The sequence below is a fragment of the Haliotis rufescens genome, unplaced genomic scaffold (assembly GCF_023055435.1).
Source record: "Haliotis rufescens isolate VD_foot unplaced genomic scaffold, xgHalRufe1.0.p SCAF_12, whole genome shotgun sequence".
In the NCBI taxonomy this organism is placed as follows: domain Eukaryota; kingdom Metazoa; phylum Mollusca; class Gastropoda; order Lepetellida; family Haliotidae; genus Haliotis; species Haliotis rufescens.
In genome coordinates, this window is record NW_025963802.1 from 21,589,529 (window position 1) to 21,606,176 (window position 16,648).

At 41.6% G+C, this 16,648-nt stretch overlaps 1 protein-coding gene across 2 annotated transcripts in view; it reads left to right on the forward strand.

Annotated features, from left to right (window-relative positions):
- LOC124150009 overlaps positions 1-16,648 on the forward strand; it is a 359,724-nt gene that overhangs the window by 311,148 nt on the left and 31,928 nt on the right. The window contains exons 158-162 of one of the 2 annotated variants that reach the window (XM_048393436.1): positions 3,332-4,018; positions 5,910-6,152; positions 6,756-10,832; positions 14,937-15,173; positions 16,358-16,594. In XM_048393436.1, coding sequence (XP_048249393.1) covers positions 3,332-4,018; positions 5,910-6,152; positions 6,756-10,832; positions 14,937-15,173; positions 16,358-16,594 — 5,481 coding nt within the window. The remainder of the gene's footprint in view (positions 1-3,331; positions 4,019-5,909; positions 6,153-6,755; positions 10,833-14,936; positions 15,174-16,357; positions 16,595-16,648) is intronic. The other variant, XM_046521880.2, reaches the window with a different exon arrangement.

Below are 16,648 nucleotides of genomic sequence, written 5' to 3' on the forward strand. Positions count from 1 at the left end.
ATATGGCCAGAGAGCTGGATGAGGACTTTTCTCAAATGACCCTCATGACAGCAATTTAATGTGTCCCAAGTTTAGAAGGGATAATTTTCCCATACATGCCTTCGGGGTGGCACACCATGCTCCGACTTTGAAGAGAATCTCCATAGGATGACAGGCTCGTCCAGGCCTATTAACCTATTAGCCTTCCACAGCACTTGCCAGATTATTAACACGCAAACCAGGGTCTTGAGTTACAGTCAAGGCTGTGAAACATGTATCCCAGAACCTTGGCCATCGTGCATCTAAGTCAGGCACCTATCGACTAAGGCGATCATCCCTCAAGGACCAGACCACTGATCAGTCCTCTTTTCAAGGGAAAGGACCCGTAGGGTTAATTCCCAGGTTGGAGCAGTGACTTGTTGAGGAAACATTGACTCAATGGACAATCACGACTGGGATCTCCCACCTCCAGTCGTCCCAATAGTTGACACACCAGTAGGTGGGAGACTAGGCCTGTTTTGGAAACATTGGATTGGTACATCATAAGGTACAGGTATCGCCTCAACTTGAAGGCAGACTCACTGTTGATAATGGCACCAGCTCCAAAGCTCTACCCAAAAAAACAAAATCAACCTTTGGGGGCCAACCTACAGACTTTGTTTGGGAAAAGTGCCAAAGAGGTTGTGCAGATCCCAGCCTTAGCACCGGCATTCTACTCTCCGAATTCAAACAAGATAACTGCTCAGGGGCAGGATCAATTCTTACAACTCCCTGATCAGCCTTGATTTGCAGGATGCATACCTGCATGTTCCCCTCCATCCCAGCGATGGCGGTTCCTCGGGTTCCAGTTCAATGGTATCCACTACCAGTGGGCTATCCAGCCATTTGGCAACTCAGTGGCCCCATGGCTTTTTACCCATCTTACCAAGCCAATACCTGCCTATCTGCACCTGAGGAACATTCTGTTTGAGTCATTCATACATACTGAATCATCCAGTAGCAGCAATCCTAACCTGTCACCAGGACTTCACCAGGCGCCTGCTTTATCAACTGGGTTGGAGTAAATGAGGCAAAGTCGGAACTAATCCCATCCTACCGACTCACTTCATTGGAGGTCTGTTCCAGACGGATCTAGACCTCCTAACAGTCCCAAGACACAAATGGATCTAGATCCTATGCCATCTTTACCCGGCCCTTCAGCAACCCTTCACACTTCACCAAGTGCAAGTGCTTCTGGAACTGCTTCCGTCAGCAAAGGACTTGATGATCAGGGGTCGGTTGCAATTATGTCTGATCCAACAGTTCCTGGCTCCTTACATCAGATGGCAGGACCTGTCCATATCCATCGCTCTACCGGCCGACCTCAGCACTCACCTCAATTGGTGGATGGTAAGAGTCAAATGTGTAAGGAGGTGTCTCCTTAAAAGAGTTATCCCCATCATCACGTCTATTCGTAGACGCATCTCTGCAGGTTTGGGGTGCGCATCCTGAGGATCAGACAGACTCAGGGCTGTGGTCTGGTGCATAGTGCACGTGGCACACCTAGAGTTAAAGGCGCTCATACTGGTGATAACACATTGGAAGGAGCACCTAAGAAACACCCAACTTTCTTGGATGGAAACAGCTATTTCCACCAACAACATCACAGTCGTCTGGCACCTGGGAAAGCAGGGAACCACTTACTCATACTCTCTGCTCAAACAGATGTTCAGCTTTTTCAACCTGGTGGATCAACTGCTTCTTGGTCCAGCACATACCTGTTTGTCGGAATCTCCTGGGAGAAGCCCAATCCAGGCCAGGCAGTGTGGCATCCATGGAGTGGAAGCTTCACCCAGAGGCACTCCTTCTCATCCAGCTGTCAGAGCCTAGATAAAATCAACATCGGCCTATTTGCCACACTCCATAACTGCCAGATCCAAATGTACGTCTCACCAATACCGGATCCACAGGTCATGGGCTGTCTATGTGCTAAGCATCCTTTGGGAGAGGTTAAGAGCGTATGCTTTTCCACCAGAGTACTTCTTCTTAAGGTGATGCAAAAGATAAGGGCAACCAGAAGCCTCGTTTTGATAGCACCTTGGTGGCTGACAAGAGGGTGGTTTGTGGACCTAAGTAACCTTGCAGGAAGCGATCCACCACCTCTACTAAACCTACTCGTACACCCACACAGCAGGTGACCACTCCCCATGCCAGGCAGGTTCATCTGCATGCCTGGTTTATAGCCCAATGTCATTCGTAATGAGCAGTGTAGGCCATTGCAATGGCACAAAGACCCTTGACTTGAATACAATAAGTGGCTATCATTTGTCCTATTGTAAGGAAACGGCTCAAGATTCCACTAAAACCTTGCCTCAATTCTTGGCTGAGTATCTTCTACACTTACATACCAAACGACACTTGAAGTGTAGCACCATTACCATGTATTTGGTACATTAAATTCAGTATTGGCAGTCTCGGAAGATCATAAAATAATCAAGATACCGAAACTGCCTTAATGCAGTCTTGGCTTAGTAATCCAGTTTTTAGACCCTAGTGCATGCTTTCGCTCTTACTGATTGTTTACCCTCCTGTGCTGTTGTTACCTTTCCTTGGATAGCATTGGTTGATCAGTTACCAATCTGCGCAGAAGAATTGCACTGTGTGACTGACACGACTGCAAGCCATGAGAGTGTTTATATAACTGAGGAAACATCTGAAGGTATCCCTGCCTCCATACTGTCAGATACAGATGTAGTGAGGTGTAAAGCAGGATAAGTTAAAAAATCTAGTAAAATCTAGTTTTTTTATATTTGTATATGTATCCTGCATTACTTTATTTAAGGGCCTATCCGTCACAGACCTGCCTCCCAACAATAACTTTAGACAATTTACTTGTGACCAACAGTAATATGAAAGTTCTGTGACGTCACCACTTTCTGCATGACATGGCAGATGATGATTGGGGGTCCTGCTTCTGGAATGGAACAACCTTTTTCCTTCTCATCAGCTGGACCAATCACAGCTTCATTTCTGTCAAAAGTAAGTAGTGAATGCATTGAAGAGTAATGCAGGATAAGTATATAAATATAAGAAATATCGCGGTTTTACTAGAATTACCTACCTGTGGGAAGAATCAGATCCTCTGTTGGCAGGTGTTTATGTGTCATTCTCATCTGTATGCAGGTCAATGAGGTTTTTGTGAAGATGTATTGCTAATTGGGACATAAAGTAACCTTCATAATATTTACACAGATTTGGTAATAAATCTGTTATTATACAAGGTTGAACTTCACAAGAATAAACTTTAGCTCCTGTTGTAACCTTCTTACTTAATAGTTAATTACAATTACGTTCTCACATGTTACTGTTTCAGAATCAGACATTATAATAGTACAGTTCATCTTCCTGGGGATCAAGAACTCTGTGCTTGTGACACAAGACATTAACATTCCTGTAGTTGGCAGCCCAACTCTGGTAGAGGGCATGGATGGTGGGAAAGCATGTCTTCTGAATGGTTTAGACCAATACATTGACTTCAGCACGCTGCCTAGAAACTGCCTATGGAACCCTACTGAATGTGCACTTGGGTTCACCATCGGCTTCAACTTGAAGATCACAGAGATCAGAAGCACAATGACTATATTTTCCAATGGAGGAGAGGAAAGTGCTGGGTATGGTGTAGCGATGTACATCCGTGAGAGGCGCTTCTACTGCACTGTGAGCACCACCACCCAGATATGGACAGTCACCACAACACAGTTCTCAGAAAACACTTTCTTTTCTATAGAGTTCACGTGGAGTGTTCAGATGGGGCTTTCTCTCTACTTTGATGGCGCGCTGACAGCACAAACCACAAGCTTCATAACAAGGAACTCAACAATGTTGACTGCTCCAAGCAATTTTTATGTTGGAAAATCTGTAACAACAAATGTCTTTTCACCTTTTGTAATTGAAAACTGGAATTTCAAGAACAGCACCAAAGAAATTGCAGAAGCTGTGCTCATACCACCATCTCAAGTTTCATCAATCACACCATCCACAACCATGTTTTCAACAACAGGTAAGGCATCTTTTCTATTTTTATAAGTATTCCAATGTCAATTTAGGTCATGTATGTAACGAAGTCTATCAGAAATATTGTTATGTAAATTGTGATCTTAAATTCAGGCACGTATTTCAATGTAATATGTAACTAGATCATGGCACATTTTCCATTCATCAAGTAAGTGAAATAAAATATGTAGACAACATATCTGATACAATAATGTCATTGAGTTTTTAAACTTTTCACAAAGTATGAAAATAACTAAGTAAACAGTAAATACCATATTCATATTGAATTTGAAATGAACAAATTTTTCATCTATCCTTTACTAGTGTCCATGTGAAATTTTGATCCTTTTTAACCACATTTAACATTATTTCACAATTGCACAATGTAATGCATTGCTAGATTTAGTCGAATGCATATCTAGTGTGGATACATAACACTAATCATGTTTCTTAGAATTATGATATTCTCATTGAGACTTTTTTTTTTAGACCATATGTACACCTATAATGTATTTAGACATTTGCAAATTATACATCTTTTGTTTCTTGTTTCTTTGTTTTATAAAAATAAGGCAGGTTGGTTGATGAGTTACGTTTCTTCCTTCTTCAAGGGAAACGTGTTTTCATGTATTTCAAAATCACTCTTGATGTCAATGTGACTAAAGTATAGTACAGTTACCTATGTTGGCCTTTTGATGCATGCCATCCATGGGGATCCATGCTGGAATTGGCCTTCAGCAACCAATGCTTGTCATGAGAGACAACTGACAGGATTGGGTGGTCAAGATGGCTGATTGGCTTGATGCATGTCATCATATCCCTGTTGCATAGGTTGATGCTCATGATGCCTATCACTGGATTGTCTGGTCCATACTTGATTATTTTCAGTCTGCCATCATATAGCTGGAATATTGCTGTGTGCCGTATTATACAACAAACAATCCAATTAATGCATGCATACCATTGGATACAAGTAACAAATATTTATTAGTCTTCATGAAATTGAAAAAAACCATTTCTGGGCCTTTAGATATAGACATGACATTCTAGAAAAGTGACTTCTTTCTTATTTTTTTTCTATTAAAAAAAACTTAAACTTAACGAGAACATTCACCCAGAGTGATCTAATACTCTTTGTTGCTGTTGCTGAAATATATCTATATTCTTTGGAGGGTTTTTAGATGTTTCATGAATTTGTCTGCCCACTATCCTACTTTCCGAGCTGTGTTGGGAGCTGTTTTAGATTACTGTGTTGTGTTAAACTGTTCTCAGCTGGATTTACAAGAGTTTGCCATAGAAATCATGTATGCATAAAATACATTTGTATCAATATGAATTGATACTCACTCTTGTTAAAATGCCACTTAAAGACACTAATGGTCATGCCATTTTTTCCTATGTTTATGACCAAATAATATGTCATAAGAAATAATTTGTTCAATGTCATTATGTTTGAAGATGATATATATATTCTGTAGTTACCATATTTATGGTTTTTAGCCATTAATCTTGAGTGAATTTTGCTTTGAGTGCTTTCGTGTCGGAAATGCTTTCAACCATTTTTGTCAGAATTATTAATTTTAGCAAAAGATGCATTAGAATGCATAGAGTCATTTTTCAGAAACCCATGTCCCTGTTCTGGTACGTATATTATGGTATCAAGATTTGTTTACTGCTATAATATAGCTGGAAAATAACTTGCTGTGACATTCATTCATGATTCTCTGATCCACTGTCTTGTTGGTAGAGCCTTGAATTCTACATTAACATAGTTGATTAGACAAAAAGTAGTCAGGCAGATCAGCTCTTTAGGCATTGCATAGGTAGAATGCTGGCAGATGGCCAAGATTTGTGTCATCAGCATACACATTCCCTGATGGAAATCTGTAATGCTTCAGCTGAAACCGCTTTACTGCCATCAACAACGACAACAACCTTGACAACCTCAGAGATATCAACCAGTAGCAGCACTGCAAGTGGACAAATGGCATCCTCCGATATGCCTATGTTGTCTTCAGAGATTCAAGCACTGGTATCTTCTGCAACCTCTACTGATCCATCTGTGACAAGACAGTCAGTGACTGCTTCAATGACTATGCCCATGACATCATCAGAGACATCAACCAGTGGAATGACTGCAAGTGGACAATTGTCATCTTCTGATACACCTTCACCAACATATTCAGGAAGCATAGCAGGCATATTACCTGTAACCCCAATGTTGTCATCATCTGCTGAATCAGTAAATGTGGCTTCTTCTGCAACCTCTACTGATCCATCTGTGACAGGACAGTCAGTGGCTGATTCAATGACTATGCCCATGACATCATCAGAAACATCAACCAGTGGAATGACTGCAAGTGGACAAATGTCATCCTCTGAGATTCCAGCACTGATATCTTCTGCAACCTCTACTGATCCATCTGTGACAGGACAGTCAGTGACTGCATCAGTGACTATACCCATGACATCATCAGAAACATCAACCAGTGGAATGACTGCAAGTGGACAAATGTCATCCTCTGATACCACATCACAAACCTTATCAGGAAGCTTAGCAGATACAATATCTGTAGCCCCAATGTTGTCATCATCAGCTGAAACAGGAATTGTGGCTTCTGAGAGTCAAACACTGACATCTTCTGCAACCTCTACTGATCCATCAGTGACAGGACAGTCAATGACTGCTTTAATGGCTATGCCCATGACATCATCAGAGACATCAACCAGTGGAATGACTGCAAGTGGACAAATGTCATCCTCTGAGAGTCTGGTACTGATATCTTCTGCAACCCCACCTGATCCATCTGTGACAGGACAGTCAGTGACTGCTTCAATGCCCATGACATCATCAGAGACATCAATCAGTGGGCAAATGTCATCCTCTGACACCACATCACCAACATATTCAGGAAGCTTAGCAGGCACATTGTCTGTAACCCCAATGTTGTCATCATCTGCTGAATCAGTAAATGTGGCTTCTGAGAGTCAAGCACTGACATCTTCTGCAACCTCTACTGATCAATCTGTGACAGGACAGTCAGTGGCTGCTTCAATGACTATGCCCATAACATCATCAGAAACATCAACCAGTGGAATGACTGAAAGTGGACAAATGTCATCCTCTGAGATTCCAGCACTGATATCTTCTGCAACCTCTACTGATCCATCTGTGACAGGACAGTCAGTGACTGCATCAATGACTATACCCATGACATCATCAGAAACATCAACCAGTGGAATAACTGCAAGTGGACAATTGTCATCCTCTGATACTACATCACAAACCTCATCAGGAAGCTTAGCAGATACAATATCTGTAGCCCCAATGTTGTCATCATCCGCTGAAACAGGAATTGTGGCTTCTGAGAGTCAAACACTGACATCTTCTGCAACCTCTACTGATCCATCAGTGACAGGACAGTCAATGACTGCTTCAATGACTATACCCATGACATCATCAGAAACATCAACCAGTGGAATGACTGCAAGTGGACAAATGTCATCCTCTGAGATTCCAGCACTGATATCTTCTGTAACCTTGAATGATCCATCTGTGACAGGGCAGTCGGTGACTGCTTCAATGACGATGCCCATGACATCATCAGAATTATCAACCAGTGGAATGACTGCAAGTGGACAAATGTCATCCTCTGAGATTCCAGCTCTGATATCTTCTGCAGCTTCTACTGATCCATCTGTGACAGGACAGTCAATGACTGCTTCAATGACTATGCCCATGACATCATCAGAGACATCAACCAGTGGAATGACTGCAAGTGGACAAATGTCATCCTCTGAGATTCCAGCACTGATATCTTCTGCAACCTCTACTGATCCATCTGTGACAGGACAGTCAGTGACTGCTTCAATGCCCATGACATCATCAGAGACATCAATCAGTGGACAATTGTCATCTTCTGATACCACATCACCAACATATTCAGGAAGCATAGCAGGCACATTATCTGTAACCCCAATGTTGTCATCATCAGCTGAATCAGTAAATGTGGCTTCTGAGAGTCAAGCACTGACATCTTCTGCAACCTCTACTAATCCATCTGTGACAGGACAGTCAGTGACTGCTTCAATGACTATGCCCATGACATCATCAGAGACATCAACCAGTGGAATGACTGCAAGTGGACAAATGTCATCCTCTGAGAGTCTGGTACTGATATCTTCTGCAACCCCACCTGATCCATCTGTGACAGGACAGTCAGTGACTGCTTCAATGCCCATGACATCATCAGAGACATCAATCAGTGGGCAAATGTCATCCTCTGACACCACATCACCAACATATTCAGGAAGCTTAGCAGGCACATTGTCTGTCACCCCAATGTTGTCATCATCTGCTGAATCAGTAAATGTGGCTTCTGAGAGTCAAGCACTGACATCTTCTGCAACCTCTACTAATCCATCTGTGACAGGACAGTCAGTGACTGCTTCAATGACTATGCCCATGACATCATCAGAGACATCAACCAGTGAAATGACTGAAAGTGGACAAATGTCATCCTCAGATACCACATCACAAACATATTCAGGAAGCTTTGCAGGCCCATTATCTGTAACCCCAATGTTGTCTTCATCTGCTGAATCAGTAAATGTGGCTTCTGAGAGTCAAGCACTGACATCTTCTGCAACCTCTACTGATCAATCTGTGACAGGACAGTCAGTGACTGCTTCAATGACTATGCCCATGACATCATCAGAAACATCAACCAGTGGAATGACTGAAAGTGGACAAATGTCATCCTCTGAGATTCCAGCACTGATATCTTCTGCAGCTTCTACTGATCCATCTGTGACAGGACAGTCAATGACTGCTTCAATGACTATGCCCATGACATCATCAGAAACATCAACCAGTGGAATGACTGCAAGTGGACAAATGTCATCCTCTGAGATTCCAGCACTGATATCTTCTGCAACCTCTACTGATCCATCTGTGACAGGACAGTCAGTGACTGCTTCAATGCCCATGACATCATCAGAGACATCAATCAGTGGACAATTGTCATCTTCTGATACCACATCACCAACATATTCAGGAAGCATAGCAGGCACATTATCTGTAACCCCAATGTTGTCATCATCAGCTGAATCAGTAAATGTGGCTTCTGAGAGTCAAGCACTGACATCTTCTGCAACCTCTACTAATCCATCTGAGACAGGACAGTCAGTGACTGCTTCAATGACTATGCTCATGACATCATCAGAAACATCAACCAGTGGAATGACTGAAAGTGGACAAATGTCATCCTCTGAGATTCCAGCACTGATATCTTCTGCAACCTCTACTGATCCATCTGTGACAGGACAGTCAGTGACTGCTTCAATGACTATGCTCATGACATCATCAGAAACATCAACCAGTGGAATGACTGCAAGTGGACATTTGTCATCCTCTGTAACCACATCACAAACCTTATCAGGAAGCTTAGCAGATATAATATCTGTAACCCCAATGTTGTCATCATCAGCTGAAACAGGAATTGTGGCTTCTGAAAGTCAAACACTGACATCTTCTGCAACCTCTACTGAACCATCTGTGACAGGACAGTCAATGACTGCTTCAATGACTATGCCCATGACATCATCAGAGACATCAACCAGTGGAATGACTGCAAGTGGACAAATGTCATCCTCTGAGAGTCTGGTACTGATATCTTCTGCAACCCCACCTGATCCATCTGTGACAGGACAGTCAGTGACTGCTTCAATGCCCATGACATCATCAGAGACATCAATCAGTGGGCAAATGTCATCCTCTGACACCACATCACCAACATATTCAGGAAGCTTAGCAGGCACATTGTCTGTCACCCCAATGTTGTCATCATCTGCTGAATCAGTAAATGTGGCTTCTGAGAGTCAAGCACTGACTTCTTCTGCAACTTCTACTAATCCATCTGTGACAGGACAGTCAGTGACTGCTTCAATAACTATGCCCATGACATCATCAGAAACATTAACCAGTGGAATGACTGCAAGTGGACAAATGTCATCCTCTGAGATTTCAGCACTGATATCTTCTGCAACCTCTAATGATCCATCTAAGACAGGACAGTCAGTGACTGCTTCAATGACTATACCCATGACATCATCAGAAACATCAACCAGTGGAATGACTGCAAGTGGACCAACATATTCAGGAAGCTTAGCAGGCACATTATCTGTAACCCCAATGTTGTCATCATCTGCTGAATCAGTTAAGTTGGCTTCCGAGAGTCAAGCACTGACATCTTCTGCAACCTCTACTGATCCATCTGTGACAGGACAGTCAATGACTGCTTCAATGACTATGCCCATGACATCATCAGAAACATCAACCAGTGGAATGACTGCAAGTGGACAATTCTCATCCTCTGACACCACATCACCAACATATTCAGGAAGCTTAGCAGGCACATTATCTGTAACCCCAATGTTGTCATCATCTGCTGAATCAGTTAAGTTGGCTTCCGAGAGTCAAGCACTGACATCTTCGGCAACCTCTACTGATCCATCTGTGACAAGACAGTCAGTGACTGCTTCAATGACTATGCCCATGACATCATCAGAAACATCAACCAGTGAAATGACTGCAAGTGGACAAATGTCATCCTCTGATACCACATCACCAACATATTCAGGAAGCTTAGCAAGCACATTATCTGTAACCCCAATGTTGTCATCATCTGCTGAATCAGTAAATGTGACTTCTGAGAGTCTTGCACATGCAATTTCTCCAACCTCAGTGACTGCTTCAATGACTATATCCAAGACATCATCAGAGACATCTGTATTAAGCTTGTCATCCCACAACGGATCAGGTAGGTTTTGTGAAATAACATGTTTACATTCAATGTTTACCACCTGTCAAAGATGCATATACAGTATATTACAGTATCATGTTCAATTTAGGGGATATCTTGGCCCAGTAAGGTCAAGACATGACTAGTACAATGTACACATATTTATTTACACTTTCAGACTGATACTTATGCTCACTTCCACGTATTTGTGGTATACTATGGGTTATATAAGGGTTAGTTGACTAATCCACACCCAAGGTAATTAGGCTGCCAAGACTTATTGAATAAAGATGTAGTGGCATAGACAATGTTACGTTAGTGTAATGTTTTTATCGTTGAATTATTGGGGTTAAAGGTTTTTTTCCCATTGATCCGTAAAACACCCCAAATTAAGAGTTGCTTTAAACATGGGCTCAAATGGTCCTTTCTAAAGGCATGGAGAATCACAAGCACAGTCTGGTAATGCTTTTCCTCTGCCCAATATGGAAGCCATGAGTTCCTTGAGCACTGAGTCTCCAAAAAAGGCTGATCTCCACACTGTGGAATTGTCAAACATAACTGAGATATAAGAGGAAATGGTACAAGTATGAGCAACTTAAAAACAACTAAAGAAGACGTCCATTGACCATTGAATACAAGGAATCCAGCAGCACTTAGTATGAGACTGATTCTCCCACCACAGTTGTCTCTCAGTAGAGGCACACTCAGGACAACCATGCAAGAAAACACCTGAGTGTGACTGTTGGACAGTTCCTTGGGACTATTTGTATTATGGGTATTCTCTGGGGGCGATGGGAAGGGGGGTTCTGGGATTTTGTCTGAAGATTAGATATTTTTCAGTTACATCATAACCAGATAATATTCTAAATAAAACTATGAACATGAATATTTGAAAATTTTTTTATCTTTGCAACAATGTAATTTTTTGGAAGACAATTTCTCAAATATATTTCTTAAGAATTTACTGGGACAATTTATATTTTTCAATAAAATGCCTGGCTGGCAACACATGGTAAGGGCCTATCAAATCAATAGCCCAAGCTGGCATGCCTGACCCCCTAGGCAGCTAGCTGTTGGTGGCTGGTATCCAGCAAATGGACCAACTACCAAAGGCCACCAAGTCCCCAAGGAAAACGAAGACCCTATACAAGTGTGCATACATGACTGGTGTCTGCTGTGAAGTGTTGAGGGACAGCTATAGCATCCTCCGTATTTGGATCATCTAGGGTGGATTTTTTAGCTGGCAGATCCTCATCAAAAAGGGTAAAGGGGTCTGGTTATTATATGTCCATCTGTCCCACCATCACCTGAGCCTGTTAGCCCAAGGTATGCAGGACCATGGTGTTAGACATCATAGATCAAGCCATTAGTTCCACCTGAATAGCTGGAGTGATCAGCTCTGATGAACAGCACACTGACCAAGTCAGGAGCTAGGAGATGTGTGACAGCACCTATCATCCCTTATCATAACCTAATCATCTCGCTGAGGTGAGCATCAACAGTATTGCAATTATCTCTGACAGTTTATCAGTCAGCAGTGTGTTATCCTCAAGCAATATTAGGCATCTTAATCCATATGCCAAAATGTTGAAAACATACTGTAATTTGAGGTTTCTGTTTAAAAATCACATAATCAGTCTCTTAACTAAGAGATGTTTTGTTGAACTGGATAACCGCTGGTTGAAATCAGTTCTTCTGGTGTTTATAGTTCCCCCATACAGGTCTAAGTAGGTAAAGAAGTCTTAATTTATAAACTCTGAAGGGGCAAGAAGGATTGGTACTTCTTTGATGACACCTGCAAGACGCCCTATTCCAGGCATTATTGTATTGTCACCATGCCTGAAACCTTCCAGGCCTCTAATATAAAGGTGTTGTTTGATACACAGTGGGGAGGATATGATATTTGCTACTTGTGGAAGGAGAATTGGTATTACAATCAACATCTCCTGTCATACAGGGAAAGACCTACCCAATTTGGAAGGATGGGACTCACCTTCTGCTGTGATGTTCTCATCCATTCGAATGAAAACTACAGTTAATGACAGGTGACTCTTGAGACAAAACTCCAAAATCTTCTTGGTAATGTGCACCATTGTTTGCACTTTGGTCCCTACCAAGTAGTTCAGATAAGTCATGGCAGTCTGGTTTTTCACTTGAAGCTGCAGGGCATAAATGAGCCACTTTCTGTCCTCCAGAATCAAGATGTCACCTGTTGACGTTTGCCCACATTTCTCACCTCATCCCAGTTGTGACACATCATTTTGTTAGATGAGGTCTGGGTGAGTTGCCTTTATTGACTTGCCATTGAAGTTCTTCCAACCCTGAGACAGTGAAATCATGTCTTGTAGCTCTGGTGATGCAGTGAAGATGTGCTTTGACAATGGCTCTCATGGATGCTGATTTTTTCAATAGATACTTGCCAGGTTGTTTTTTGGGTATTCTTTACCTTCATCCTGTGCCAACAGAATGCAAAAATATCATCTTCCTTCTCCTGAGGTAAGTAAGGAGTCAGATCTCTTGTGTTGATCTGAAACCTGAAGAATGTTAAGTACTGTTTTAGAAGCTAGTCAAAATGGCATGCACCATAATTGGTATAAGGAGCACCCTTCCAGTCAAAAAAGTACACAACTGGTTCACTGAGCTGATCATTCTTAAGAACGAGTTTACACATTAAATAACCTTGACAAATCAAATCTCTCAGAATGTGCAGATTCCATGAAATACAAACATTTAGAGCTTTCATGTTTGTGATGGGTCATTGACTGCCATCCTTCTTTGGCACAATGAACACTGGGCTCAGAAACTGACTTTGCTCTAGAGAAAGTACAGGAACCCTATCCTTCTTTGACAACATCTTTTGAATCTTCTCATTCAGTAAAAGTTGCTGTAACTGAGGTAAATGTGAAAGGTGAGGTGAAATTGGGTTTAACGTCGCGTCCAAGATTATTGCACTTATATAGCGACGTGCATGCACGTGTATGTGTGTGTGTAGCTGCTTGTACTAGTCCGGACTGATGCCGATTTATAGTGCTAGCTCACTGAGATACCATGCCGCAGTTTAACATGAATACCCCACTCAGACACAGTATACTGACTCTGAGCCGACCAGTCCTTGTTTTAGCACCTTAATGCCGAGCGCCAGACAGGGTAACTACAAGTACAATCTTTTAACGTCTTTTTGTATGACGCGGCCGGGGATCGAACCCCGGACCGAACCCCGGACCGAACCCCAGACCGAACCCCGGACGGGCGGACGCTCTACCACAAGACCATGGAGGCGGTCCTAAATGTGAAAGGGGAATACAGTTTTGAACGTCTTAAATGTCTAAAGCACGAAAGTGTTTGAGATGTGTTTTTACCAAAGGCTGAGAAAGTGAACACATCTCCCTAATAAATGAATCCAGAGGAGTGCTAATGCTTAGACTTAGAATTCCTGTCAAAATCTGCAGGTTTTTGCTCGCATTTAGCTCAGAAGAGATGGTGTTGTCATGTTACCAACTGGTGTAGGAATTCCTGCAATTACAGTCATCCAAGGAAAGGGAAACATACCCAAAATATGTAGTGGCCACTCAAAACATATGTGTGATGCTTGAAGCCATGGTGAAGAAGGGTTTATGGGTATTGTATGTCACTTTGAATCAAATGGTCTTCTTCTGGGTTAACATGATGAAAATGCCAATATCACATCTACTATGTTTTATGAATTATAATTTTGTGTATTGCATCTATAGGTGGTGTAGCTTTATATGTTGTGTCAGTGTGAATATTTCAGCTGCATGAATTTCCAGCTTTGCATTAATTTTGAACAAAGTATTTTGATCTCAGGAGACACCAGGTGTTTCATAGCCTATGGACTCATGCACTCATTTATAACTAAAAGAGTGTTCATAGATGTATCTGTACTCCAGTGTTGTTTGTTGACAATGTTTGAGTACCATTTAGCAGGTACTGTAACCTCCTAAATGCCCCCAACTTCTGTGTAACTGAAATGTATGTACATGTATAACCTACTTAACCATGTTCTTGCACCTTGTCATTCATCACACACTCCACTGTCCTACAACAACACAGATACTATATATGTAGCCATATTGTGAAGTACTTTCTTCTTCCCTGTCACAGATCTGATGCTATCATCCAGTGATAGCCCACAGCTGTCTTTGAGTGTGACCCCAACCATGACATCTTCTCAGACAAGTCCCTCTTCAGACATAACAAGTTCTTCCAATATTGAAGCAACACACACCCAGACAGCAACTTCTCCTAATACTGCAGGGAGTAGTTCTCAAGTTTCAACAATAAGCAGCACAGAAGTACAAGTATCAACAACAATGTCAACCAATCCCACCAGCACAGGAGGTATGTTAGATGATAATATTGTGTAGCTGTCTGTTAAGTATTTACCAGTGACAGAGTTGCAGCACTTGACCTCTTGAAGTAATTATGATTGATATAAAGTAGGTGAATGTTTAAAGTTTGCAACCAAGAATTGCTAGATGAATATTGGAAGATAAATGCTGTCAGTGTAAGTGAAATGGCTTCCTATAAAACAGGACGTTAACCTGAATCCAGAATATGTGCGTGCGTGCATGCCTGGATGGATGGATGGATGGATGGATTGATGGTTGGATATATGTATACATGCATGATCAAACAAGAAATTGTCATACGTTGGTGACAGATCACAGCTGATTACATGCAAATGGTTATTTCAACATCATTGTTCCCATTGACAGACAGGTTTCATTCCAATGAAATATCATCCAACCCCATAAAATGTCACATAAACTCTGACTCTTAAAGAAATATACAAGCACCCCCTTCTTTGCTGATTCCATGATTATACAGTCACTCTACTGACCCATTGTACAATTAATTAGCTGAAAGTATGTACAATTAAATGTCTGAAAGTATATTCATATGTTTCATGCAGATGACTGCTTGAAAGATGAAAAACAAAACATTCATGTCATGTGAACATTATTTGTCTTAAAGTGCTCTCATGTTTTGAATGATCTTAGCTTGTTGACAAAAATTGAACACAAATATGAATAAAGAATCTGGTGTTAATTTTTAGCTGGCCAATTTAAACTTTTTGAGAATATGCCCAACTATCTGTTTATGTTGTTGATAGTGTGTATTACATCTATATGTTATGTAGCTTTATATGTTGTGTCAGTGTGAATATTTCAGCTGCATGAATTTCCAGCTTTGCATTAATTTTGAACAAAGTATTTTGATCTCAGGAGACACCAGGTGTTTCATAGCCTATGGACTCATGCACTCATTCATAACTAAAAGCGTGTTCATAGATGTATCTGTACTCCAGTGTTGTTTGTTGACAATGTTTGAGTACCATTTAGCAGGTACTGTAACCTCCTAAATGCCCCCAACTTCTGTGTAACTGAAATGTATGTACATGCATAACCTACTTAACCATGTTCTTGCACCTTGTCATTCATCACACACTCCACTGTCCTACAACAACACAGATACTATATATGTAGCCATATTGTGAAGTACTTTCTTCTTCCCTGTCTCAGATCTGATGCTATCATCCAGTGATAGCCCACAGCTGTCTTTGAGTGTGACCCCAACCATGACATCTTCTCAGACAAGTCCCTCTTCAGACATAACAAGTTCTTCCAATATTGAAGCAACACACACCCAGACAGCAACTTCTCCTAATACTGCAGGGAGTAGTTCTCAAGTTTCAACAATAAGCAGCACAGAAGTACAAGTATCAACAACAATGTCAACCAATCCCACCAGCACAGGAGGTATGTTAGATGATAATATTGTGTAGCTGTCTGTTAAGTATTTACCAGTGACAG